We start from the raw sequence: 27,512 nt of genomic DNA on the forward strand, positions 1-27,512 counted from the left end.
TGAAAAGTTTTCAGGTATGGAGAGCAGTGAATTTTCCATCTTTATTTCTTTTAATTATTGGGTGTCGGTGTCTGCCATTCAGAAATATTTTATTATTGTTTGGAAAGTGTTTAAAATGTTATATGAGCTCTTAATTATTGGATGTTCTATTCCTTAGCTCGTTGGAAATATTCTTTTTATAAGTATGGTTTTACTAATATGATTCATTTATATTCCTTGATTTTATTGTTTGATGAATGATTTATGAGGAGTGGTGATGTTTCTGCTTCTTCATTGCTGCATTGCATACAGAGCCTGGCTTGTTGTGGTTTCTAGTTCAGTTTCTGTTTATAGTTTATAGTCTCTCTGTTCTGTATTTGGTGAGGGTGAGTCTGTGTTCTGCATGTTTAACTGAGGTGGGGTATTCTGTGTTAAAAAAAAAATGAGGCGGGGTAGCACAGTAATTGTTCGAACAGGGCAGCAAAAACGGAGGCACCGGCCCTGCCTATAGGAGCTGAGGTAATGTGACTCAGTATGGAGGTGAAATCAGCCAGCGTTGCACATTGTTCCTGGAACAGAAAGGTTTCGCTGCTTTCCTAAAACTCAGGAGGTCTTTTAGGATCCTTATATCTCTACAAAGATCATTCCAGGATTTAGGGTTTGTGTAACAGAAGGCCTTATTACTACTGCTGTGCAGTTTAACCTCCTTAGCTGGTGACGGCTCTAACAAGATAACTTGGGTTGAGTTCAGGTTTCTGGCTGATTCACACAGGGATAATTTTCCTCCCCTCAAATAGTCTAGAACCAAATCTCATCCAGTTGTATACACATCCAGTTACAGACATACTTACATGTGATATGATCTGTATGTAGTACTGCAGATTGCCATTCTCCTGCCCCAAAGACATGAGGAGGTTAAAGGACTCCAGGAGGTCACATATTGAACGCTGACGTTTGGGTTGGAATCTATGACTCCAGGCTTCATGGTTTTGAGGTCTTGGATGGACAAAATTCTCCCTGATGTCTAATTTTCCCTGCGATTGATACAATACATGCCAACTTGATAACATGGCCTCCTTTACAAGAGAGACTCTTTGACTTCCCATTATCTGGTTGCCTCCTTCAAGAAACTTTCCGTTCAGTGTACATCGGTGTAAGACGAAGGTGTCATCGTTTTTTTTCTCTTTATCAGACTTCATTTTTAAGATCTGATAATTCCTTATGGAGCTGTATGATCTCAATAGAATAATCCATGGTGTAAGGTGAAATTGGGTGAGTTGGCCATTACTGTAGGTCATCCATTTAAGCCCTCTGTTGATGTAAGTTTGTCTTGTATTGTGCTGTATTCACTTTCAGCTCTACCAAAAAAAACCAATTAGTATTTTTTGAAAATGTAACTAACCTCTTCATGAGGGCTTCTAATAATGTTACAGAAATAGGGTTGGCCATTTCACGCCAGATCAACCGAACAGGCTGATCCAGGCCTGGTTTTGATCCATTGCTTGCAGATTTGTAGTACCGATTTTCTTAAGGAAATCAGAATTATAAATCCCTACATCAATGTTTCCCAGCCTTCTCCTGGAGACGCATTTAGCCAGTCAGGTATTCAGGATATCCATAATGAATATACATCAGATAGATTTGCGTACATTGGAGACTCAGGGTATGCAAATCTATCTCATGAATATTCATTGTGACAATCCTGAAAACCTGATTAGCTAAATGTGCCTCCAGGAGAGAGTTGGGAAACACTACCCTACTTTGAATGGGGCAATAGCCAGGACTGGATCAGCCTGTTCACCTAACTTGGAATGATAAGGAAGGTATGAGTAGGAGAGGAGGCAGAGCTCATGCTTAAGTGCTTGAAGCCTTGAGTCCTGATGAAGGCCATAGTGAAGGGGGCATATATAAAATAGGACACCAGTGGTTCTTTGGTCTTGACCTTCTGCTTTACTTCCTACAGTGTATTTTGGGATCTGTACTGCGCAGCACCTGATCGACGAGAGACATGTGAGCACTCCAGTGAAGCAAAGGCATTTCACGATTATGTGAGTACAAAGTGTCCTTTTGTTTATCTTTTCAGGGCTGCCATTGGTTCTCATTAGCAACCGGCTTATAAGCGTTTACTGTCTAAGACCCGTGTTTCGATTGGCTGATGCGACAAACATTTTTTTTTTTTATTGGCCAGGTGGATCGTTTGTTTTGAAAAGCCTCAGAGGACTGTGTGATTTTATTGGTTGAGGGGGGGATGCTGAGTTGCATTTCAGGAAGACTGTGGAGAGAGCTGGCTTTTTGGACTGTTGCCCTATTCTTCAAGCTGAGTTCGCCTTTTTAAAATTTCTTTCTTGCAGTGTTATGTTAAAATGATGCCCAGAAAAGTCTGCATTTTTGTTAGATAGCTTTTATAACACGGCTTCAAGAAAATTAAAAAAAACAAAACAAAAAACTGCAAGTGAACCAGTTGGAATGTGTCTCCTCTTTCTCTAGCTAACTGATGTGTTACAAATTATATGAGACTTCTACAGAAGTCAGAAAACCAGCTGGAAAGGTTGTAGAGAAAGCATGTTCCAACTCCTGCCATCCAAGCTGCAGAGTTTTAAGATCTGATGCTGGCTTATTGTTTAATGGATAATTTGAGGTTGGGTCTTAGTGGATTTGTGAATATTTTGGCAGCAAAGGTCTCGTTAGGTGTTCTGGCGATGACCAAAATGTTTCCTTGTGTTGTAGCTCGCCAATCTTGGGTCTGATTGCCTGCTGCCTTCTGTGTTGTTGGAAAGTTTGCCTTTTTAAGAGCCGCTCTCTCTACTGGTTCCTGTCACAAAAGTTGCTAGTGACTTCAAAAAACAAAGTAAAGAGTTGCCAATACGTCTTTTACTTTTGACCCATTTGAAACTGATGAATTGTGGTCTTCTGTGGGATGAAAACTTGCAAATCTAATAATTCCTACTGATTTTGTGCAGAAGGGAAAGAACTGGAAACAACCTCAATCACATTATTTCTTTTCATATTAAAACAGGTTTGGGGGGAGGGAGAAGGATTTTTGTTAAGGTAAAAATACCTTTTCTTAAAATCAAGCCTATTTTAATGAGTCACTGCTGTTTTGGCTCGGGGTGCTCCTGGGATAATCTGTGCCCTTGCACAGGAAGCCCTGTGCAAGGCAGTGGCGTAGCCAGAATTGATTTTTTGGGTGGGCACAAGGTTAACATGGGTGGACTGTAGGCATGCAGGTCTACTAGTTGTTTTTTTTACTGATAAATAATGCCAAATTATGCAGCATAGCATTCACATCTACGCCTAAGTATGAGGTTTACTTAATGATACAAACATAATTCACGGTGATTTGTGGTACTTTAGCCTTCTTATTATTACGATTTTATACACGGCTCCTACCTGTCCATAAATTTTGAGAGAGCGGTTGTGTTGCTTATATTTAAATTGCTAACATCTCAAAATATAGATATATATTTTTACCTTTGTTGTCTGATCTTTGTATTTTTCTAATCAGTTGGTCCTGGTCTCTTTTTCCCTTATAGCTCATTTCCTAATTCCTTTTCAGTGTCTTTCTTCTATTACTGTCTTCTTCCCTTCCACACACACACACATACACGCTTTCTCTCACAGACTCCCTCTCACACACTCAAGCTGTCACTCTCATATGCTCCCCCCCCCCCCCCCCCCCACAAGCTCACATTCAAGTTCTCACTTTCTCACCCCTCCCCAGGCTTATATTCTTATGCACACACAGACGCACATCCAGGCACCCATTCTCACCCACACACATAAACCCAGACTCCCATTCTCACCCACAAACCCATGCTCCCAGTCTCACCCACACATATTCAAGCTCCCATTCTCATCCATACATATACACATTTAAGGTACTATTCTCACCCACACATACACACATTCAAGCACCCATTCTTATCCACATATTCAAGCTTCCATTCTCACCCACCCACACAAACCCAGGCTCTCATTCTCACCCATATATACACACATTCAAGCTCCCATTCTCACCCACCCACAAACCCAGGCTCCCATTCTCAACCACACATACACACATTCGAGCTCCCATTCACCCACATATTCAAGCTTCCATTCTCACCCACACATACACACATTCAAGCTCCCATTCTCTCCCACACACAAACCCAGGCTCTCATTCTCAACCACACATACACACATTCGAGCTCCCATTCACCCACATATTCAAGCTTCCATTCTCACCCACATACACACTCCAGTTTTCACCCACACACACTCCCATTCTCATCCACACATACACATTCAAGCACGTGCACAGCTTCCGCTTTCTCCCCCAGAGCAGGAAGATCAGCTGCCTCTCCTGCTGCCACCCGTTCTCCTGCTATCTTCGGACCAAACGGCCCGCCGAACTTCCTGTTTGGGGGAGCGGAAGCGCTGTGCACAGCTTCCGCTTTCTCCCCCAGAGCAGGAAGATCAGCTGCCTCTCCTGCTGCCACCGACCTCCTGCTATCTTCGGGCGTCGGGCCGTATGGTCCGCCGAACTTCCTGTCGGGGGGGGGGAGCGGAAGCGCAGCGCACAACGTCCGCTTCCTCCCTCCCCCCCCCAAGCAGGAAGATCGGCGGACCATACGGCCCGACGCCCGAAGATAGCAGGAGGCCGGTGGCAGCAGGAGAGGCAGCTGATCTTCCTGCTCTGGGGGAGAAAGCGGAAGCTGTGCGCAGCGCTTCCGCTCCCCCAAACAGGAAGTTCGGCAGGCCGTTTGGTCCGAAGATAGCAGGAGAACGGGTGGCAGCAGGAGAGGCAGCTGATCTTCCTGCATTGGGGGGAGGAAGCGGAAGCTGCGCGCGGCGCTTCCACTCCCCCCCCCCGAACAGGAAGACCGGTTGGCCATACGGCCGCAGCAGCGCTTCCCCACGTGTGCCGTGATGGCGCGTGAGGCGTGGGTTCTCTTGTTCGCTGTCGCGGGGATGGGATACCGCGACAGCCTTGCAGTTCCGGTGCTAGTTGGGTGGGCCTGGGTCTAAGTTGGGTGGGCACCTGCCCACCCAGGCCCACCCGTGGCTACGCCACTGGTGCAAGGGCTTGCGTGCTTCCTGTGCCCTTGCACAGGAAGCACGCAAGACCATGCAAATCTGTGGATTTGTCTCCGCCACAAGATGGGTTCAAACTGCAGAGAGCTAGGTGGGGGAGGGCCACGGTAGATTTCTCTGTGTCTCGTGGTGGACCTGCAGATCAGCCACGGGTTTCTCGTCTGGAGTGGAATCATGACTGGGAATCGACCCTCGATTTTGATAGCTCCCTGTTTGTGAATTTTGTGGCTGAGGATTTTCTATTATACAATGGCTTTGCTGAATTACTGCATCCAAACGTTAAATACTGTACTATAGCTTAGAAGGTAAAGGTCCGCCAATTGTCTGTTTTTCCACAGGTTGTCCTATTAAAGTCTGATTATACTGGTTAATGCACAGCTGTAGCAGTCCCATGTTGCTTCGATCATGTTAGCCATGACTTGACCCTACCTCTGTGATTGACAGTAGAGGTCAGCAAGATTACAATTGGAGAGCTGTTAGCTAAGGCTCTTTTGGCCCCCACCCCCTTGGCCTCAAACTGGAGGTGTGAGGGAAGAGTCAAAAACCAGTCTGGCCCCAGGGGAATCAGAGGATGAGGGCTTCCTTTCCCTCCTGTGCTGACTCTGGCAGCGGCACTGGAAACAAAGGTGCCGAGAAGGCCCTGGTCGGAGATTAATGGCACAGTTCCCTTGACCTCTGAACCCAGTATTTACGGCAGAGTTGATGCCTTTTGCCTGCAGAGCCCCAGGTGCCTGGCTGGTTGCTAATGAGCAGTCTGCAGAATCTTGTGGACGAGATGGGAGAGAGGCTGCCTGTGTAATGAGGACATTCTATGACTTAAGCATTGGAAGGAAAGCGCTATCTTTATCTGTGCGTCTCGCATGAGTTTTATGGAAACTTCTCTAATGCGGTCATTAGTGTGGTAGCCATGTAATCTGCTTAAAGCCACAGAAATAACTTAACCAAAAAAAAAAAACATAAGGTGATGCCTTTTATATTGGACTGATTTAATAATGTCTTGACTAGCTTTTGGAGCTTTTACTCTCTTCCCTGGGTCAGAATAGAATGCAATCAGAAGAGACAAGGCGAGCTAAGGCCGGTGGTTTTTAAACTGGTTATTAAATATGATAAGGAGGTGCCCCAGTAACCTCTGTCTGGCTGGACAGCAGCTGAGGTGATGATGGACACAGGGGAATGCGTTGACTTGAAACTAGTTACTTTGCCCTGTCATCTGGTGCCAAAGCAAATGTGTGTTTCGGAGGATTTTATATGTGTGCGGAGTGTTCCTGTGAGATTTGTCAAGCCTCCCTTTTATTTGGTGGAATAATTACAATGTTTCTGGTTTCTCTTGTTTTAAATAGTATTTTGTTATTGAAGAAGTCCCATTAAAAACTGCCGTACAAAGGTTCTGCACTTGAATATTTCCAGAATGCATGCCATTCCCCCCCGCCCAGCCCCGCCACCCCCACATTGCAGTTCCAGGCCAAATCTCATTCAGATATGTTACAGTCCACTAGCGCTCTTTGGCTTAGAGAGGGGCGAGGTGAAAATGTTTAGATGTCTGCCCCCAGACTCAGGATTTGCTGGGTGACCTGAGATCGGCCTTTGGACACAGCCACTCATTTGCATGGGAGCGCCATGGAGGCCATGATCGCAGCCGTTTAAGGGGGGGAGGGGGCAGAGTTGGGTCAAGCAGTTGTGCTTCGCTGACATCTGCTTGGCTGGGCTTGAATTTGTGCCAGGCTCCCAGAGGAGTCGCAGTCAGTGCCCTTGAGCCAGTGAACGAGCACTGGGGCGGCTGGGCTGGGGCTCAGGGGCTGCACTGCTGCCTCCCACCCTGCAGATTTAAGGGTGAACGGAGAACCCTTACTTGCTGGGTCTTAGGTCCTCGCTTCATCTTCACGTGTCTCTGTCTCCGATTCTGCTGGGCACTTGTCTCAAATTTAGCCAGTTGTGATTGTCTTGAGAAGAATCTATTGATATAACCTTTCTGGCTTGATGCTGACGGCTGAACTCTCTGCTTGCTTGTACACAGTATAACAAAAATCTTTGATTTGAACTCTATGGACATTGCTACAATGCCTGAATGTAATCCGCTTTGAAGTGCTGAAAAAAGTGCAAAAAGCGGAATAAAAAAATATAAATAAATAAAATAAATTGCTGAACTTTTGAGCCCTTCCTCCTTGCATTGATACCGATGTCTTGAGAAGAATAACAATGTTCATTGTTTTATTTTAAAATTCCTATATTCTGCTTATAGTGAAACATATTCTAAGCGGATTACAACAGAATCAGCACATAGCATATAAACGCATCTCAGGCCCGATACTGAAAGCGTGTTTAGCGTTGGATAGCCGAATTAGTAGGACTTATCCAGCCAATTTGTGGGCAGGCAGTGGGCGGATCTGGGCGGTGCTACACATCCAGTTAACTTATTCATTCTTATCCAGTTAAGTTAATCGGATAACCTTGTTCAGTCATACAGCTGATCTAACTTAGCCAGATTTAACTTATCTGGCAGAGTAGCGCCTTAACTGCGGGTATTCAGTGGCATAAGCCACACCGCTGATTATCCCTTGTAACTTTATCCGGCTAAATTACTTACCCGGCCAGCGCTGAATATCAGGCCCCTCATGTCTTTGGAGATTGCCAGAACAAAGCTATCCAATCCAGAGATGATATGTACACATGCCTTTTTATTAGAGATGTGCATTCGTTTTAAACGAATTAGACAATTTCAACGAAATTGTCTAATTCGTCATGGTTCAGGAGCACTCAAAAACGAAAGGAATTTTTCCGAAATTTTGGAAAAATTCGTATTTCGTGTTAGTGCACGCTATCTATGGTTAGCGTGTACTAACCATAGATATTAGGAACCATGAAATTCAGGAACCATGAAAATAAATTTTCCGATTTCATGAAAAAAATGAAAAAAAAATTTCCGAACTGCAGAAAAAATGAAATTATCCGTGGGGGACCCGAACCAAGAAGCAAAAAAAAAACAAACCAATACATATCTCTACTTTTTAATCCCCCCTGACCTGGATAACTGTGTAGATTAAGGTCTGCCAAAATTCATACCCATAGAATGGGCACCATGGTCAACTATGCAGAAAGCAATTTTCAAAGGCCATGTACCCGGATAAAAGTTTTTTTTTAATTGCCCACCCACCCCATGGGGACAAAGTGTGCTGTTTAGGAATTGGCGGATGTACTTTTACCCACAATGAATTGAAGTGCTCCTGGGGGCTGTATAGGGTGGGGAATGCTAAAACGCATGCACTTCTGCATACGGGGGTGGGGGAGGGGGTAGTACTGGGGCTCAGAGAGAGGGTTAGGTCAGGACAGGCAGCCTTGCACATACTTTTTGATTTTTTTTAAAACTATATGCATTTTTTTGAAGAAAGAAAAAGTCCTAGATCTTTATTTAATATGTATTGGAACATTTCATTTGATAGATGTTTATGAATACTACCTCTGTAACCCGTCATTATTTACTGATTTATAGCCATGAATATTATTTTTGTAAACCGTTGTGATCTTTACATGAGACGACGGTATATAAAATGTCTAAATAAATAAATACGCACAGTTAAAAAGGAAAATGTTTAAATCGTTGTGGGTATTTTTGTACTTGGGGCAATTTTAAAAGAGAATATATGCATTTATTTTTTTTTCTTTAAGTCAGGGCAGGGAAGAAAAGTACCTGCTGAGATTTTGGAAGAATTGCCCTCACAGAAAAATGGTTGAATTAGAACAAGCTTGAAACTTGTGAGTTGTAGCACCAGTTGTCAGGTTTCACCTCTGTGCTACTGTCCATTTGTGCACCTTAAACTAATATTCACCATTCAGTTACCTTCTTTCATAGATTCTGAATTCGCTCACCTCGTGCTTCTTTTACATTTGACACTGGGGGGCATTTGAGTTTGTAGGGGAGGTGGGAAGGGGCGGATTGCAGGAAAATATCGGCATGGGGAATTTTTTTCAAACCGGCCCATGAGATAACTGATGCACTCATGGACCTTCCCTGCAGCACATGTGTCAACAGCTCCCAAAAGCACGCCAAGTCAACCCTGGAACCCTGCAGAACTGAGCCAAAATATCTCCAAAATAAACTTCCTCTTTCCTAAATAACTAAGAAGTTGGGCACATTCTAGACAAGGGCTGAGCAGAGCTGTAGTGCCCGTTCTATCCATGCAAATTGGTTGGGCCCGCTACACATCTGCTTATATCTCTTATAGAGAGAGAGCCTGGATTCCCAGTCTGGCTTTTGAACCAATTGCAAGTAATGACACTGCCAGCTGGTGACAGACACAAACACACTCAGTCACAACTAGATTTTTAGATTGCAGAAACTTTATTGGCACATTCACACTGACACCCACAATGACACACTTTCTCAGACAGAAAGACACACCCACACGCTGAGAGTGTGTGGGTGTGTCTGTGTCAGAGAGAAAGATACCCATCCACTCACACTCTCTCACAAACAGACCGATTCAGTACGGTGCACTCAGGCCGAGCGCACCGTTAGCCCCCATTTGGATGCGCGTTTTCCACGCGCTATTATTACCCTTTTACAGTAAGGGGTAATAGCGCGTGGAAAACGCGCGTCCAACCCCCCCGAAACTAATAGTGCCCGCAACATGCAAATGCATGTTGTTAAGCCTATTAGTTAGTCCCGCACGATACAGAAAGTAAAATGTGCAGCCAAGCCGCACATTTTACTCTCAGAAATTAACGCCTGCCCAAAGGCAGGAGTTAATTTCGGCCAGCACCAGGAAAGTGTACAGAAAAGTACACCCTCCGACTTAATATCATAGTGGCTGGGCTAACATCATCTGCTTTTAAGCCTCCGTCAATGAGATCTGGCTTGCAGACAGTTAACAGCTGATTTCATTGTAAATGAAAACACCCAACATTTGACCACAGATCTTAATCTGACGCCGGATTAGGGGGCAAGGTGTGTTCATTCACTCTGATGATTGTGTGTATGTGGAGTCAAACTTCACTTTGCATCACAAACTGGGCACATTTAGCTTCTGAGACCTGGTTTTTTCAGACCTTTTTGGTCTCTTCTGAGGAAAGGGCCTAAGTTATCTTGCCAAGCTCATGTACCTGAACGTCTTTCATGTTGGTCTGAGGAAAGGCATCAGAACCTGCAGAGTCCAGGATCAATACGGCTGCTAGAAACCTCCCCTGCAACCCTTTCGAGGAGTCTCTGAAATAATGTCTCTGGGTAATAGTGTGGGGGATGGTCTTGCTCCCTCGCATCTCCAGTACTAGCTACCAACAGGTCAGAGAGTAACGATGAGGAGACGGGAAGAATCCATTCATGGCATATGCGTACCAGGACAGAGAAAATACAAGTATGGTTATAACCCCGGGGGCACAGCCTTTCCTTCACACTGATTCCCAGAGCACTTTGCTATCCATGGAGCTGTCGAATGCAAGCTGGAATCTTGCAGTTTACAAGAAAACAGTTTGTGATGGAAAAGTGTTTTGTTTTGTTTTTTTGTTTCATGTGTTGACCAGGAAAGCAAGATAACGGCAAGCTTCTTGTTTCTAACTGGGCTCAGAGCTGCAGGGAGATAAAGTGGCTTGAACAGAAATTCCTGGACTTGTGATTCACAGTTCAGTGGTTTGACCACACAGCTGCTCCTGTTTGTGCTATTGTGGCCTCTTCTATTATAATCCCTCCCTTTTTAAGTGGGGTTAAGAAATACAGTGCAAGAATATTTCAAGTAGCATCTTTCAGACATGGGTAGCCCCCAAATGCTTTACAATTATGTATGATAAAATCACAAGATAAAATGTTTCTATAGCCTATAACTCAAAGCATGGTGCAAAGAAAATGGTTTTGGTTACTTTGGAGGCTGGGGTCGTGTATGGCGCAATAAAAAGTTATATGGTAAGGACGGCCTACATTTGTCTGTGGCAGGAAAGAAGATGCTTAGCGAGAAATTCGAATCATACATTAGGCATTTAAACTAGAGGGCGCGACTGGCAGGATGTGACCAGGGAAAATACCATGCCACCCCCCCAAGTATTTCAGGAAGTGGGAAGTGAAAATAACAAAATCAATCACCTCAAAAAAGTGAAAAAGGTTACTTTAAAGAGCAGAAACCAAGGGAGAAAAGTTGGAAAGCTATGACCACAGAGGCTCGTAGTCTGGGCAATAAAATCTGAGCTGCAAGCCTTAATGGTGGAGGCAGAATTGAACATTGTTGCTGTTACGGAGACCCGGTTCACTGAGTCTCATGATTGGGATGCAGCCACTCCAGGCTACAACTTGCTAAGAGAGGAAAAGGGGGAGAAGTAGCTCGTTATGTCAAAAACAATATCCAAGCAACTGAATTGCAAGGGACATGGGGTTGGGAAGAAGCATTGTGGACCATCCTAAAAAAAAAAGATGGTGGTGCTTCTTTTTTTACTGCTGTGATCTACAGGCCACCGACTCAAATGGAAGAACCTGACAGAGAGCTTATTGAAGACATTCAAAAGATGGGAAAGAAGAGCAAAGTGTTACTCATTGGAGATTTTAATCTGCCGGACGTAGACTGGAGTATCCCTTCTGCGGAATGTAACAGAAGTAGAGGGATAGTGGATGCCCTGCAAGGGGCTCTGTTCAAACAAATGGTAATGGAACCTACAAGGGAGGGAGTTATACTCGACTTAGTGCTCACAAAAGGGGATAATGTCTCAAATGTCTGGGTGGGTGCCCACCTGAGCACCAGTGATCATTAAATGGTTTAGTTTGATATAGCAAATAGGATTCAGAAAATCCGGGTTTTGAATTTCAAAAATATTGACTTTGTCAAAATGGGAATGCACCTTAAGAAAGAGATAATGTGTTAAGTGGAACAACAGTAGGCCAAATTAAAAGAAGCTATTACAAAGGCAACAGATCTGTATGTTAGAAAAGAAAACAAAAGTAAGAGGAAGAAGAAGAAGAAACCAATCTGGTTCTCAAACTAGTGGAAGACAGGGAAGAATACTTAGTGAAAGTGAAGGAGATGAAGAAAGAAATCAGGAAAGCAAAAGATCAGGTGGAAGAAAGGATTGCCAAAAAGATAAAGCGAGATGACAATACATTTTTCAGATATATCAAAGAAAGGAGGACAGCCCGAGGTGGTATAGTGAAATTGAAAGATAGCTAAGAGCAATGTGTGTAGAAAAATGAGGAAATAGGAGAAATATTAAACAAATACTTCAGTTCCGTGTTCACTAAAGGAGACCTTGCAGGTGGACCATTGCTGGTTAACAAAACCATGGATGGGAATGGGGTAGATGCAACCCCATTTACAGAAGAGTATGTATGAGAAGAGTTAGGAAAACTGAAAGTGGACAAAGCCATGGGGCCTGATGAGATTCATCCAGGGATACTGAGAGAGCTCAGAGATGTGCTAGCGGGTCCGCTGAAGGACCTGTTCAATAGATCCCTGGAAACAGGAGTGGTGCCGAGTGATTGGAGAAGAGTTGTGGTGGTCCCAATTCATAAGAGTGGTCACAGAGAGCAGACTGGAAAGTACAGGCCGGTTAGCATCACCTCAGTGGTGGGGAAATTAATGGAGACTCTGTTGAAGGAAAGAATAGTGAACTATCTACAATCTGCTGGGTTGCTTGACCCAACACAGCATGGATTTACCAGGAGAAAGTCCTGTCTGACAAGTCTAATTGATTTTTTTGATTGGGTGACTAGAGAATTGGATCAAGGAAGAGCGCTCAATGTACTTTACTTGGGTTTCAACAAAGCTTTTGATACAGTCCCACATAGGAGGCTTGTGACCAAAATAAGAAGCTTGGGAGTGGGCGCCATGGTGGTAGAGTGAATTACAAACTGGTTGACCTGCAGGAGACAGCGTGTAATAGTAAATGTAACCTATTCTGAAGAGAGATCTGTGTTAAGTGGAGTGGCACAGGGATCAGTTTTGGGACTGGGATATAAGGTAAAATTTGTCTTTTTGCAGATGATACTAAGATCAGCAACAAAGTGAACATGCCTGAAGGAGTAGAGAGAATGAAAAACAATTTAAGAAATCTTGAAGAGTGGCCGACTTGGCAGCTGGGATTGATTGCCAAGAAGTGCAGAGTCATGCATCTGGGGTACAGTAATCCAGAAGAGCTGTATGTGATGGGGGTGAACGACTAATGTGCAAGGTGTTATGACTTTGTTGGAAATAGTGAATCCTGGGCCAAGATGAGCGATGTCTCTGCCGACAGGGAGGAGCCCTGTGGGCCTCACCGTCGGTGGGCGTGGTCTCAGCGATGTAGGACACAACTGTAAAGAGCTTTTATTAGGGAGAAAAGATAATGCATAACCCGAGGAGCAGGAAATGCAATAAGACAGTTCTTGAGCAGGAAATACTCAGTGTAATACTGTAGATGTGAAGATCCGGTAGTGGCCCGCAGCACAGGGTACACCAGGAGATTCCTGTAGGCTGGTGGAGATACCTCTGAGAGCAGATCCGGTAGTGGCTCGCAGCGCGGAGTAAGACGAGGATCGTTGGTCAGTAGATGAAGTAGCAGAGGTCTGAAGATGCAGGAACCAGGTAGAGGATCTTGAGTAGTGGTACGATACCCTGTAGCTCAGGATAGGTAGAAGAGGTATGCTGACAAACGGTAGTGGCCTGAGGTACGGGGTACACTGTGGAATTCCAGCAATGTAGACAGCGAAGGAAACTGAAGAAGGTACTCACAGAAGGAAGTTCCAGGAGCTGAACCCGAGGTTTAGGTTAGGCGAAGTCCAAGGCAGAAAGGTCCTCTGAGGAGCATATAGCCGAGACACGGAAAGGCCCCCATGGAGCGGGTACCCAGAGCGTCCCAATGCCACGAGTGGAAGTGGAATAGAAGATCCCAATGTGGAGCGGATTTAACAATGAGAGAACTCCTTGCTAATTTGTCTTAGCAGTGGGCCGGTTGGCTTAAGTATACCAGCGGGTTGACGTTATCGGGAGGGTACGCCCCCGAGGTTCCTGCCATGATGTAAACAAAAGGAGACCCTGCGCGTGTGTGCCTAGGTGATTCTGGAAGTAAGATGGCGGTCGGCAGCGCCCATGCTGTCCCGGGGACGCCGGGGAGGTCGGCGTTGACTGGCGGAGGTAGCCACTCTTCCAATGATTGACGGTGCAGGGAAAAAAGAGGTGAGCATGAGAGGTCGCAGCCGTCTGCGACCGGGCGCAACACAAGTACTGGGAGAGGGAAATTGGCATAATAGTTTCTGGTGATTTAAAAGAGGTGAAGCAATGCAACAAGGCGATAGCTAAAGCCAGAAGAATGCCTGGCTGCACAGAGAAAGGAATGTCTAGCAGGAAAAACGAGGTGATAATGCCCTTGTACAGGTCCTTGGTGAGGCCTCACCTGGAGTATTGTGTTCAGTTCTTGATCCCGTATCTCAAAAAGGATAGAGACAGGATGGAGGTGGTCCAGAGAAGGGCGACCAAAATGGTGTGGGGTCTGTATCAGAAGACGAATGAGGAGAGGCTGAAGGATCTGAATATTTATTCTCTGGAAGAGAGGAGGTGCAGGTGAGACAGGATACAGACCTTCAGATACCTGAAAGGTTTTAATGATGCACAAACTTCAAACCTTTTCCATTGGAAAGGAAACTGTAGAACTAGGGGTTATTAAGTGAAACTCTGGGGGGAGGGAGCGACTCAGAACCAACATCAGGAAATATTTCTTCACAGAGAGGGTGGTGCCCTTCCAGAAGAGGTGGTGAGGATGATAACAGTAAACGAATTCAAAAGGGCATGGGATAAACACTGCGGATCCCTGAAGGCTAGAGGTTGGAAATGAAGAAAAGGGTGCATGGGGTAACCTGCACCGAGCGGCAGATTCTACCTTAAACAGAAAGCACAGGGATTATTACCCTTAACCAATTAGCCTGATGTTTGTGGCACATTTGCAACATCGCTCTCTGCTTTGATTGCAGGAGGGGTAAGGGGGAATTAGATTCATCTGACAGCCAACGCTAGGCCCTGACTTTGATAGTCCGGGATACTGTAGACAGTAGGATAAAGCACAAGTCTGCTTCTACGGCCAAGTCCAAAAAGCAAAGCACGTTCAAGCAGCATTGTCTGAATCATGAAGGCTGCTCACCCTGGAAAAACTATTTTGTAATGGGTTTGACAGATGCTTGGCTTAGATTGTAAATATTGCTACCCTTAACATAAGGCTTGGGGGTAACCTGCACGGAGCGGCAGTTACTACCATAAGAAACCTGCCGGGCAGATTGGATGGACCATTTGGTCTCTTTCTGCCATCATTACTATGTTACATATAAATGGCACATATTGACTTACTTTGAGGTTTACAGGGGAAAAACTTTGCCCTAAAAGGAGACATGTATAACAGTTCCTGGAGAACACACTTGCCTTCGTAGGGCTCTGGTGGTTGTTGTCAGAGGACCATTGCAGTCTGGTTCTAGAAACTGTGCTGAAGAGGGAAAAGCATCTGCAGAAAAGTGCAAGTCTTGATCCCGTCTCCAGCTGCTTCGGTGAGCCTCCAGCTTTTCAGGCAGTAATGTTCAAGGTCCATGTTTGGATCACGTGGTGTTGGATGAACCTGTGAGAAGTTCTAAAGGTTTCTCCAGAGCTGTTTTATACATTTTGGCTGTGTTTCTGTAGGGCGCTGTAAATCTTTACAAGCTTCAGTGGGGCCTTCCATTCTGCAGCGACAGAGGCCTCTTTGCAGCACTAGAATTCCATCGTTCTTTATGGCAGGTAATGGTAAAGTGATGGTAAAGGCTGGAAGCAACTTGCACAATCTCTGCAGGGCCCATGCAAGAGTGTTTGGTGCCCTAGACAAATCTTTGGTCATGCATGCCTCCTCCCCCAGTACAGTGCTCCCTCTTACCAGCAGAAAAGGCTCCCAACACATGCTCCCTTCTTTCGAGGTATTGACTCTGGCAGGGCGTCTTGGCCTCATGCTGGTGGGATTTTGCCACCCTGATGCTCTAGGCGACCACCTGGTTTGCCTAATGGAAGCACCAGCCCTGAATCTCTGATGGTCAAAAATGGCCTATGGACTGTAGTTCACGAGGCATTACAACTTGCGCTGCTGGGCCATGTCAATATCTACAAAGATTTAATTTTAAAAATCTACCTTATAAATGGGCTCTGACCGAAGGCCTGCAAAGGCGCAGTAGAGAGCAGCTCTACCGCGCATGTGCGGGCGAGCACGTCAGTCAGAGCGGAGCGTGCCCGAAAAAAAAAATGGCGCTGGGAGGAGCAGGAGCGGCGGCGAGGAGCAGTAGCGGCGGCGGCGAGGGAGGGAGGGAGGGACCCCCCCCCCCGGAGATCTTCCATCTGCCGGTTGTGGATGAGCTGAGAGGAGGAGTGACTGAGGGGGGATGGAGGAGAGAATGAGGGTGGAGAGAGGAGAGAGAGTGAGGGGAGGGGGGAGGGAGGAGAGAGGGGGGAGGGGGGGAGGGAGGAGAGAGTGAGGGGAGGGGGAGGGTGGAGAGAGTGGGGGGAGGGAGGAGAGAGTGAGGGGAGGGAAGGGGGGAGGGAGGAAGACTAGAGGGGGGAAGGTGAGAGGGAAGGAGAGTAGAGGGGGGAAGGTGAGAGGGAGGAAGGGAGAATAGAGGTGGGAGGGAGAATGAGGGGAGGTGGAGGGAGGAGAGAGTGAGGGGGAGGGGGAGGGGGGAGGGAGGAAAGTGAGAGGGAGGGAGACTAGAGGAGGGAAGGTGAGAGGGAGGGAGACTAGAGGGGGGAGGGAGGGAGAATAAAGGTGGGAGGGAGAATGAGGGGGAGGGAGTGGGAAGGAGAATGAGTGGGAAGGAAATGGACCGAAAATTTTTTTTTTAAATGTAGCCCGTTGTTACGGGCTTAACGGCTAGTTATATATATATATCTATAGGAACCGCCCTGGTGGTCAGAACTAGTGCTGGGCAGAAGGACCTGGCTTCCGCTCCTCTGGGCATTAAGCAGAGGCATTGTTGCCACCCCTTCAGGAGGTAGGGGGGCTGACACTTACTGCCTGGACTTAAAGTGCGTGGTTACTGGATTCCAGAGGGAGCTGTGGTCTGTGGCCCCTGGTCAAGGATCAGTCCTGCAATGGGGGCGGGGATTATAAAACAGGATTATAAAACAGATATTTGTAAATGAAGGCTTATGGAGTCCTAGCCAAAGAGAGGCTGGCTGTAATTGAGTTGGAAGGTCAGAGGAACAGGAGCAAACTGCTAGGCTGAGAGAAAACTTTATATATCTGTGTATGTTCTGGCCTTGTTAAAAAGTGACTAGTATTATATCCTTTACATTTTTAGCAAGTTCGTGCAGTGTTTGGTACTGTGGGGATCTCAAGGAGGGTCCTGTGAATGATCTTGAAGTGGTCCAGTAAGAGGAATCGTGACCTGGGACAGATCTGTGTTGTGTTTTTTTTTACATTTTTGTAAAGCTAATGTGTGTGCCCCAGCAGCTGTGTTGGTTTGGAATCTAAAAGGGATATCTTTCTCCAGTCAGCCGTCATCGCCGTAGGCCTAAGAGAAGGCTTTGGGGACAAACTTCATCATAGATATGCTAATCCTTGCCTTCTGACTGGAGATGGGTTTTAACTGATTTGGTTCCACTGAGAATCCAGAAATCTTTAGTCGGCTGCCAAGGCCCCTGCTGGTTTGCTGAATGAGGTGCTCACCCGTTTGGATTCTAGAAATTCCAGTCGGATGTTCTTGTTCTCCATCGCAGGGCACTCAGTAAATGCTGTAAATAAAGATGGGTTTAACTTTGGCTGCAGTGGTAGGGTTACCAGATGGCCATGGGTCCTCAGGGACAGGCTGAGCCGGTCTTGGGGGTTAACCCTTAGGAAAGCACTAAACCTCTGTGAGCCCCAGCTGCCTGCCGCAGCGAGATGGCCCATGAGCACCTTCATTCAGCATCACCCTCACGCTGGGGAGGCTGAGCTCTCTGGGCAGCGGGTTTACAGGGGAGTTGCCACTTAATGATGAACTCCATTAGGATGTTATGATGCAGAATAAGTAGTTGTAGCCCCAATATTATGGTACGTTATTACAGCCCAGATTCCAGCGCTGGAGCAGCAAACGTATCGGGAACTGTTTGCCCCAGGAGTGGGTGGGGAGGGAGGGGGAGAGTGGTGGGAAGGGGCAGTAACAAGCCACTGAGGCTCAATGACGGGCTGTTCTTGACTGATTTCTTACATGGGATTCCAGGGTGCTGTCTTTACTCTTGAACTATGGGAGAAAGAAAAGGCAGATCTGGTCCAGCGCCAGGGACATTTTTTTTTTGGGGTGGGGGGGAGGGGCACTAAAATGGACCCAGATGTTTCCCGGTTTATATATAATAAATAAATAAATATGCCGATAGGCAGCCAGAGCAGTTTTCTGCCATTACCATCCCCAGGTAATTTCAGGATTTGCCATCTTGCTGCAGTGCGTTTATTAATAGATTAGGGGTTTTGGATTTAAAATCTAGATGAAACTATAGACCTATCATTCATTTTGGAAAATAGTTATTCCCAGAGGTACTCATGTTTTGCAAAATTCCTGAATCGCATGGTGATTTGGCGTGTGCCATCCATTTGTATATGTTTGGGCCAGCTTGGGGGCTGCTTCGATTCTGTCCCATGGAGACGTACTTGTGGAGATACATTATTTATCCACCTCCCAGCTTTACAGAGCTGAATCTACCAACGAGCAGCTCTGGGACCGCACTGCAGACCACGCAGTGGTATTTTGTATGTGGGGTGCTTGCTAGTACCGTGCCACCCGTGTGGACACTTGTGACAAAATATAGCCGTGCCCCAGCCTGACAGTGCAGTGAGAGAGAAGAGCTTATACAACCAAGGATACATGCTAGCTAGCTAAGTTTAAAAGTCTTGAATATCAGGAATCTGCATCGTGTTTAATCAAGTGATATGCTGTTCAGACAGGTGGAGAAGGAAGCCGCCTGGGCCAAGCAGCCGTGAGCGCCCATCCTGTGCCCGGCGCATCGAACACGGTGGGCATCACTGGGTGCCTTGCAGTAGTCAGTTTAGGCTGCGGCAGCCTCCCAGAGCCCGGGACATCATGGGGCTCAGACAGGGGGCTCTGGGGGCAGCCAGTCCACTGGCAGGGACCCTATTATTGTGACACCAGTTCTAGCTGGGAGGGAATCACCATATCGGAAGGAGGAGGGGTAGGAGGGAGACCGCGACGGTGGCAGCTGGCAGTTTAGTGGTGCAGCAGCAGGGGGGCTGCACAGACTGGGGACTGAGGATCGGGGAGGAAAGGAAGGGGGCGGGGGGGGGGGGGGTTGCTCACAAGGGTGAAGCGAAAGCCATTCTTTGTTTGAATGAAAAGGGAGCTGTAGTTTGAGCCAAACCTAAAGTTGAGCTAATGCTAGCACTAAAAAACAAAATGCACCAAGTCAGAAGATAAAACAATACTGAGTTGGGGGTACATTTAGCGTTAATTGCTCCTCTCAGTTACCTTGGCTAGTTGCATGCATCTGTAGTGGCGATTTTAAAGCCTTCAAAACAGTAACCTTCCTGTTTCTTATGCTTTAGTGCTGCCTCTTGAGATCTTATTCCAAGTTCTCCTTTCTTCTCTCTCTCTTTTTTTTTTTAATGCAGCATATTTTGGGATAAATGTTCAAAGGCTTCCATGTCTTTTACCGGGCTGAAAGCAGGATTGCCCCAGCTATGGGGATTTTTAGCCAGCTGAAAGTGGTTGTATAGGAGTTAGCGAGAATTTGGAGCTGTGGTTGGGAACTCTGCACCTATGGGTCATTTTCAGGAATGGCCACTGGGCCTTTCAAGAGGCATGAGTGCGTGCACTTCCAGACGCAAGGCGCACAGCCATGGACTGTTAGTCAGGCGCCCTGCTGGAAACGTCTCCCCTTTACTTCTTGCATTTTAGCTTAGTGAAAAGCAACGTCTTTTTGCTATGTTTTCTTTTTAAGCCTCCGTCCTCGAGCTCACATTCTACCCGCTTATGCATTTATTTATATTCCACCTTGCAGCCACTTCATAGGGGATTACATTCAAGTGCTGTAGGTATTTCCCTTTCCCCAGAGGGCTCACAGTCTGCAGCTGAGGCAATGGAGAGTAAAGTGGCTTGCCCAAGGTCACAAGGAAATGTGGTGGGATTTGAACCCTGGTCTCTAACCACTAGGCTGCTCCTCCTGCTTTACATGCATCTGTGTGACATCTGCATGGTGCTCTGATGAAGATCCTCTCTTTAGCTGTCTATGCTGTTGTATTCCTGCTCTACACATCTCGGTGTGATGCCTAAACGGGGTTCTGATATGGATCGGGCATGGCAATAGTGCAAGCAGTTACGTAGAACAGAGTAAACGCCCCTATCTGCTCAGGAAATGAAATGAAACTTAAGAGTATAATTATTTCTGTTATTTGTTGTGAACGTAAGTACAGAGACGAGTCAACCTAAGTGAGACATTGTGGACCTTACGCTAGAGGGGATGCCCTGTGTTGCCATGAATCTTAATGCCCATCTATAGGGGCGGATTTTAAAAGGGTTACGCGTGTAACTGCTCCTGTGCATGCCGAGCCTATTTTGCATAGGCCCGGCGACGCACGCAAAGCCCCGGGACGTGCGTATGTCCCGGGGCTTTGTGAAAGGGGCGGGGGCGGGACCAAGGCAGGCGTAATTTACAAAATAAAGATAAGGGGGGATTTAGGCAGGGCTGGTGGGCGGGTTAGATAGGGGAAGGGAGGGGAAGATGGGGGGGGGGGGGGGGCCAAAGGAGCGGGGATAGCCATCGGGGCTCCCCTAGGGCTCGGCGCGCGCAAGGTGCACATGTGTGCACCCCCTTGCGCGAGCCGACCCCGGATTTTATAACATGCAAGCGGCTGCGCACGCATGTTATAAAATCGGGCGTACATTTGTGCTCGCCGGGTAGCGCGCACAAATGTAGGCCGTGCACGTAGGTTTAAAAATCCGGCCCATAGTGTATGCATGGTGGACTTACTTTTAAAGAACAGTGTTGGAGAACTTGTACATTTCATAATTAAAACATCCCAACCAGCAGCACTCACTCTGGATTATTTGGCTGGCACTATCAAAGACTTAGGTGGGGGCTTGTGTATGTAAAATTGACGTATCCTTGCATAAGTAGCTGCTGTGTATAGCTGAGGCTACTCCGTGTAAGTCAGGTCATAATGTTGGGATAAAAAAAGAAACTATTGTATGAATGTTTTAATAGAGAAAGGCATCTCTTTTATTCCGCCGTACTAAGAGACCAGTATATTAATGTTTGCAGAGAATACTTTTTAAAGCAGAATATATTAATGCACAGTCCATTTGAAAGAAGGGGGGGTGGAAAATCACTAGTTAATACTTGATCAAGCTTGGGATGTGTTTTTTATAACTATATCTTGATACAGATATGGGCATTGTCTTTTTAAATCAAATGTGCCCAAGAGGATATTTGTACTGTTGGATAGTGAGGGGTTTGTTTTAAATTAACTATCCTTGTTACCCTCAGTTGTAGAATGTCTATTAGCTGTTGGAAAATCAAGTATTTTATATAGCATGCTCTTCCTCCAAACTTTCTAAAGTTATTCCTCAACAGTTATTAGAGTATTTTTTCTTTATTACAAACGTCTTACTCTGATATGCTAATACATGTGCATTTTAATTTTCCTGTGGATAATTTGGGTGTGCCAGTGGCTGATGAGTTCCTTTCAGCTATGGAAGTCATTGGTCTCTCACAGTTGGTTCATAAGTTGGGCAATACTTTTGACTTGTTATTCTGCCAAGCCCATTGGAATCAGGGGTCAGATTTGCAGCTCAAACCAGTTTTATGGCTCATATTATTTTAGTTGTCTTTTGCTTTAAGTTGAATTCCAGGCACATTGGCCTAGCATATGATAAGGTGGCACCAAACAAGAACTTTAGTTTTGAACCCACTGGGGCGAAGTTCCCCATGCTTCTCACGAGACTTAAATTTGAAAAAATGTGTGCTCCTTCGAGCAGAGCATCGTTGGTGTAAAACTGAGCAACCAGCAAATAGTCATCTCTAATTTTGTGTAATAACTATAGGCTTCATGTTCAAATTGCCAAAAATAAGTGCTACAATGATGATATTCACAATAACCAGCCATTAGAATTATTTCATGTAGTTAAAGTTAGTTAAGGAGCTCAGAATATCACAAAATGGCAGTCTGGCTAGTGTCATCTTGGCTGATTCTAGTTTATTTGTAAAATAGTTACATTACAATTGAGGGTAACAGTTGTGAGTATACTTACTGGCTGTATAACTCTTGTCACAACTTGGAACCAGTTTTGGTTGATTATGAATTTAGAGTTAGCGGAGATTTATTTCTCATCTCTCACCCACCCATTGTCACCTTGACCCATGTCTGTTTGGATAATCCAGACTAGGGATGTGCATTCGTTTCATCTGTTTCATATGTTATATGAAACGTATGAAACGAATGCACATCTATTTGACATGTAATGGGAAATGTATGAAGCGAATTAAATGAATGAAACGAATGCACATCTCTAATCCAGACTATGGCTGGTAAAATGCATAAATGCATTCTCTCTGGAAGGTGTAGTACCTATTTAAAAGCACCTTAATATGTGCAGTCAATAAAAATTCAGCAGGTTCAAAATTGGACACAGCAAAATATTATCCTATATCAAATATTGCCCCTCTGGCAAAATATTAGAGAAGTGTTGCATCAGTTAGATGAATTCTTGCAGCAGAATAACGTGTTAGATGCCCACCAGTGTGGATTCAGAAAGTCAAGAGACACTAAGGCATTGCTCATTTCCTTGACTGACTCTGTGTCAGTTGGTGGATAGGGGAATGTCCACTATACTTGTCACACCAGATATATCTGCGGTGTTCAATGATCCCTCATAACATGCTAATTATGTGATTGAAGGCATTAGGGGATGAAGCAACAGTTTGTCTGGTTTACATCCTATCTCACTCAGAGCACAGCAAGTTAAGCAGGATACACAGTGCTCATTGTGGAAAGCAATGGGTTCAGGTGTATTTCGAGGATCAGCATTATCATCTACCCTGTTTAATGTATATTTCCAGCCATTGTGCAAGATTATATCATCTTTAGAAGTTGAATATTATCTTTATGCGGATGTCATCTATTTCTTTTTATCTTGTAATGACGATGATACCATTCTACAGAAGAAATTGCTAAATTGTTCGAATGCAATAAATACTTGGATATCATAACAGTTTACAAGGTTTTTCAAAGGAAAATGTAAATGTAACATACTATCATAGCAATTTTCAAAAGTGCATTTAATGCGGGTAAAACCTATTGACAATTCAGTTGCATATATTGTAGCAATTTTGAAAAGCCTTTGAAAATTGCTACAATATATGCTATTGATTTGTCAATAGGTTTTACCCACATTAAATGCACTTTTGAAAATTGCTACGATAGTAATTTACATTTACATTTTTCTTTGAAAATTACCGATTGATTTAAATTTGCAAAAATCTGTTTTATTATGGTCAGGAAAAAAACACCATTGGAGGATTCTGTATATTTATCATGGATAAATCTCATCTTGCCAATAATGTTCAAGGTATATGACCTTGGATTTATGCTGGATTTGGCACCAAATTTAAAATCTCAATTTAAGATGGTAGCGAAGCCGATGTTTTATAAACTACATCTTTAGGGGCACCTGAAGCAGTTTATATCACAGCAGATTTTGAAGCTGAGGTACAATCATTGGTGTTGCCAGCAATAAATTATTGCAGCTTGTATTTGGGTGCTCCATAGAAAGTGCTCCAATCTTTACAATTAATACAAAATGTTGCAGCAAGGCTAATTACTGACTCTCCTCGCTGGGAGAGTATCTGTTGCCTATACAGGAACATACATTTAAAATAAACACTAGATCATAAAACCTTCTATAATGATATCATCCATTGTCGACAATTTGAGCAAGAGCTCTGAACCATTAATAGTTAAGATATGTTGATTGTTCCTTCATTGGATGATGCAAAGTTGCATGAGAAACGCCTAAGGTCCTTCTCAGTGGCAGCTCCTTTATTGTGGAATTCTTTGACAGCAACATTGAGAATCCAACTGGACATTTAACATTCAGGAAAATTAATAAAGATATTGCTGTTAAGACAAGCTTATGATAGACTATTGTTTAGCAAGGGAATGCATGCATGTCTCACAGCATTCTGCATGCTTTTATAATATGCAGTTATTACAACTTTTATGTATGTTGGATTACATATTATTTATTGTGAATGTTGCGTTGTAATCCGTCCTGTACAGTGTGATTGGAGTTTGCAGAATATAAAAACACATTTTCAGAATGGCGGGAGTATGTGTGTATGGTCGTTACTATGCGGGAAAGTATGCCTGGAGTAAAAGGGTGCTTTGAGGGCATTCTGCGGTGGGCTTTGGAAGTGGATGCACTATTGCATGTTTTATAAATAGAGTGCATGTGTGTGTGTTTTTATATCGGCCAATCAACCATGGATATTAAATCTGACTTCTTTTTTGCCTGACATTTTTGGATGGGGATCTGGAGCAAGTGATGGAGGGTGTGGGTGCACTGGTGCGTGGAAGTACACACGCAAGTGTTTCCATAAGCAAAATGCACACAGACGTCGGCCAGCTTCATAAAATACCTGCCTCCACGCATAAACTAAGGATTAATATGCGTACATTACTATTATTTCGTGTGTAAAATATGTGTGTATACTTTTATAAAATAGAAGCTGTGCGGATCCCTGCATTTCAAAAAAAGAGTGGGCTGAAATATATGCGTGGTTTGGCAGCAGAGATTTGCTCCCACCACAGTTTATAAATTGCAGGCATACCTTTAGGTGCCCCTACGTATGTGTTGAGTTTCGCACACTTTTGAAAATTGCCCTCATGAAGTCTCCCATAGGAAAGCTTTCAGAAGCCATCTCTTAGTCTTTCAGGGATGCCCTCAGTCCTATCCTGGCTTCCAGGTTTCCTTCCCTTAGCATCCAGGATTTGTCCCCCTGTATTGTCTGTGTGAATGGCAGGACTACAGATCCCAGAATACTCTGAGTTGAGAAATGGAAAAAAAAAATCCCAGGATAGGTTCTAAGCAACCCTGTGGATTGGCATCTGTTGAGAGGTACATTGGAAGCTACAGGCTGTGTGGCAAGCCAGGTCCCAGTTTGGTATGAGGTCCTGGATTTCTTAACAAAACCACTAATTTAATTAGGGATTTTTATGACATGAGGTTTTCACATGTGGCTTTGTAGGGAAATATCATTAAGGGGGCTCCATGCCAAGCACATAACATCCTCCCGTCTTCTTGCCATCTGACCCCTGCCGGGTGGAATGCTTTGGTATTTGGAATCTGGAAAACCAGTACTGGGTTCACCTCTCATGAGGACATGGAGTTAGGCTGGCAACACAGATTGTGCCACTAGGGTTGCATCATAATTTGGGGCTTGCTGAAATCTTGCCTTTACTGGTGAAGTACCAGATTCGAAAGACCATGTGTAGAGAATATTTTAACACATCAACATTGTTGCAGTGGGAACTATTGAGTTCATCCATGTGTAAAAAAAATGTTAAAAATTTTGTTTACAGCAAAACTTTCTTGGCGGCTCTCAGGTGTTCCTTTCAGTGGGAATAGTGTTGCACTTCATGAGACGGCAGGGTACACATCGCCCCTTGCAAAAAGTGGAAAAGCAGAATATAAGCATGCAAATACATAAAAGTGACCATTTATTCATGTAATGTCTGCAAAAAGATAGATACTCAGACAAATATATGGAGAGAGACAGAAATATAGTTACATTTATTCAGGTGACTGAATAGCTCGATGTCATAAGGGACAAGCTCGGCCAGTCCAGGTTTTACCCCCAATCCTACTATGGACAAGAAGAGCAGGAAATACAAGTCAGTAGATTCAGTGGGGATAAAGCCAGGATAGAGGCAACCTGTCTGTCATAACATTGAGCCATCCGATTACATTAATATATAAACAGAAAGGGAGATAGTCCTAGGAGAATTCTGCACACAAAAAAATTTAAAAATTGTGTGCACAATATTTAAAAATTATACAAACTGCATACAGTTGTCAAAATAAAACATCATCACTGTCTTTGAGTAATCATTACTTTAAAATACAACACAAAAGAAAAGTGAACATTCAAATGCATACAATTTTAATTTAGTGTGCAGAATTTGTTTCTAGGCGAACTGGAAAAGTACATCATGAGTCCCAGCCCCTCCCTCTGGGCTTCCATGCCCCCAGCTCTCTCCTCCATCGTATGCTTTCTCCCCTCCCTTCTTCCCTAGCTCCTTTTCTCCACCCCACTAGACTCAACCTCACCCCTCTCTCCTACCCACCAAGCTAAAGCTTCAGCTCTCTCACTCACCACACATTCAGACCCCCGCCAGCTCAAGCTTCTCCCTCCACCCCAGCTCTCTCTCCCCCTTCCTTCCCACCTCCACTGTTTCCCCCTCACCCCTCCTTCTCTGCCCTTCCCCCAATCCTCGAGGGGCAACCCTTTCCTCCCCCCTCCCCCTGCAGGCTCAAATCCCCCCCACCTTATTCTATTATTAATGTTGGGGTGGTCCTGCTCCTTTAAGCCCGCCGGCCCCAGTATCACCACTGCCCCGGACTGGGAAGAGAAGAGACCCTGGAACAGATGGGGGAATAACAATCCTTGGAAGGCCGCCTTCCTGACCAGCTGCTTCCTGGGAGGTGGAAGCAGCTGCCAGCGCACACAGTGACAAGGTAGGACCCGTGGCAGCGATTGCCAGGCAAAGCCAGAGACGTGCGTGTGGGGCAGCAGAGCAGGAAAGCTGCTGCCAGCCCTGCTTGCCCTTTGCCAGAAGAGGCGGGAAAGAGCTTCCGGCTTCTCTTTCTGCTCCTATGCCTGATTCTGCCCACAAAATGCAAACTTCGGTGCAGGATTTCTCTCCCTGCAATGTGCGGAATTCCTCATTGTGGAGTGGAGAGAGTTATTAAACCTGAACTGGAAATAATTTGTTGATAAAAAGTTATGGAAATAGAAGAAATGCACTGTATATTCTGTAGGGCTGTGCATTGCTTGCTTTTTGTTTTGTTTTGTTTCAGTTAATGCACATTAAAAATTGCTAATGCAAAATAGTGTGCACCAAAAAAATAAAAAGGAAGCAGGAAAATTAAAAACAAAAAAAACCCGAAATGAAAATGTATTAGCTGCACGTCCTTAATATTCTGTCGCCCCTCTTCCTCTTTTGAATTTGTTTGAAGTGGCAATGATTCCGGGCTTTTGGCCTTTCACTCACGGGATCTCGCTTTCCGAAGGGTGAATGGAGGTCTTAAGGCCTGCCTAGCACTAAGCCTTGCAGGTAACTAAATCCTAAAGGGGAAAAGAAGAGCGAGGATAATGTGCCTTGGGAAGACATTTCTCACACTTTTTGGGAGACTCTGGGGCAATTTTAAGAATGCCACATGGGAGCTAGGGGCGGGCAAAGAGCAGTGAAAGTTTGGTTGCCACCAGGCTGAAGTGCTGGTTGGGGGGAGGGGGGCAGGTATG

At 45.1% G+C, this 27,512-nt stretch overlaps 1 protein-coding gene across 2 annotated transcripts in view; it reads left to right on the forward strand.

Moving 5' to 3' along the window:
- Window positions 1-27,512, forward strand: part of SSBP4 (single stranded DNA binding protein 4) — a 530,243-nt gene that overhangs the window by 154,489 nt on the left and 348,242 nt on the right. For both annotated transcript variants that reach the window (XM_029614396.1, XM_029614397.1), the window contains exon 4: window positions 1,943-2,027. In XM_029614396.1, coding sequence (XP_029470256.1) covers window positions 1,943-2,027 — 85 coding nt within the window. The remainder of the gene's footprint in view (window positions 1-1,942; window positions 2,028-27,512) is intronic.

This window comes from Rhinatrema bivittatum, chromosome 8 (assembly GCF_901001135.1).
Source record: "Rhinatrema bivittatum chromosome 8, aRhiBiv1.1, whole genome shotgun sequence".
Classification (NCBI taxonomy): Eukaryota; Metazoa; Chordata; class Amphibia; order Gymnophiona; family Rhinatrematidae; genus Rhinatrema; species Rhinatrema bivittatum.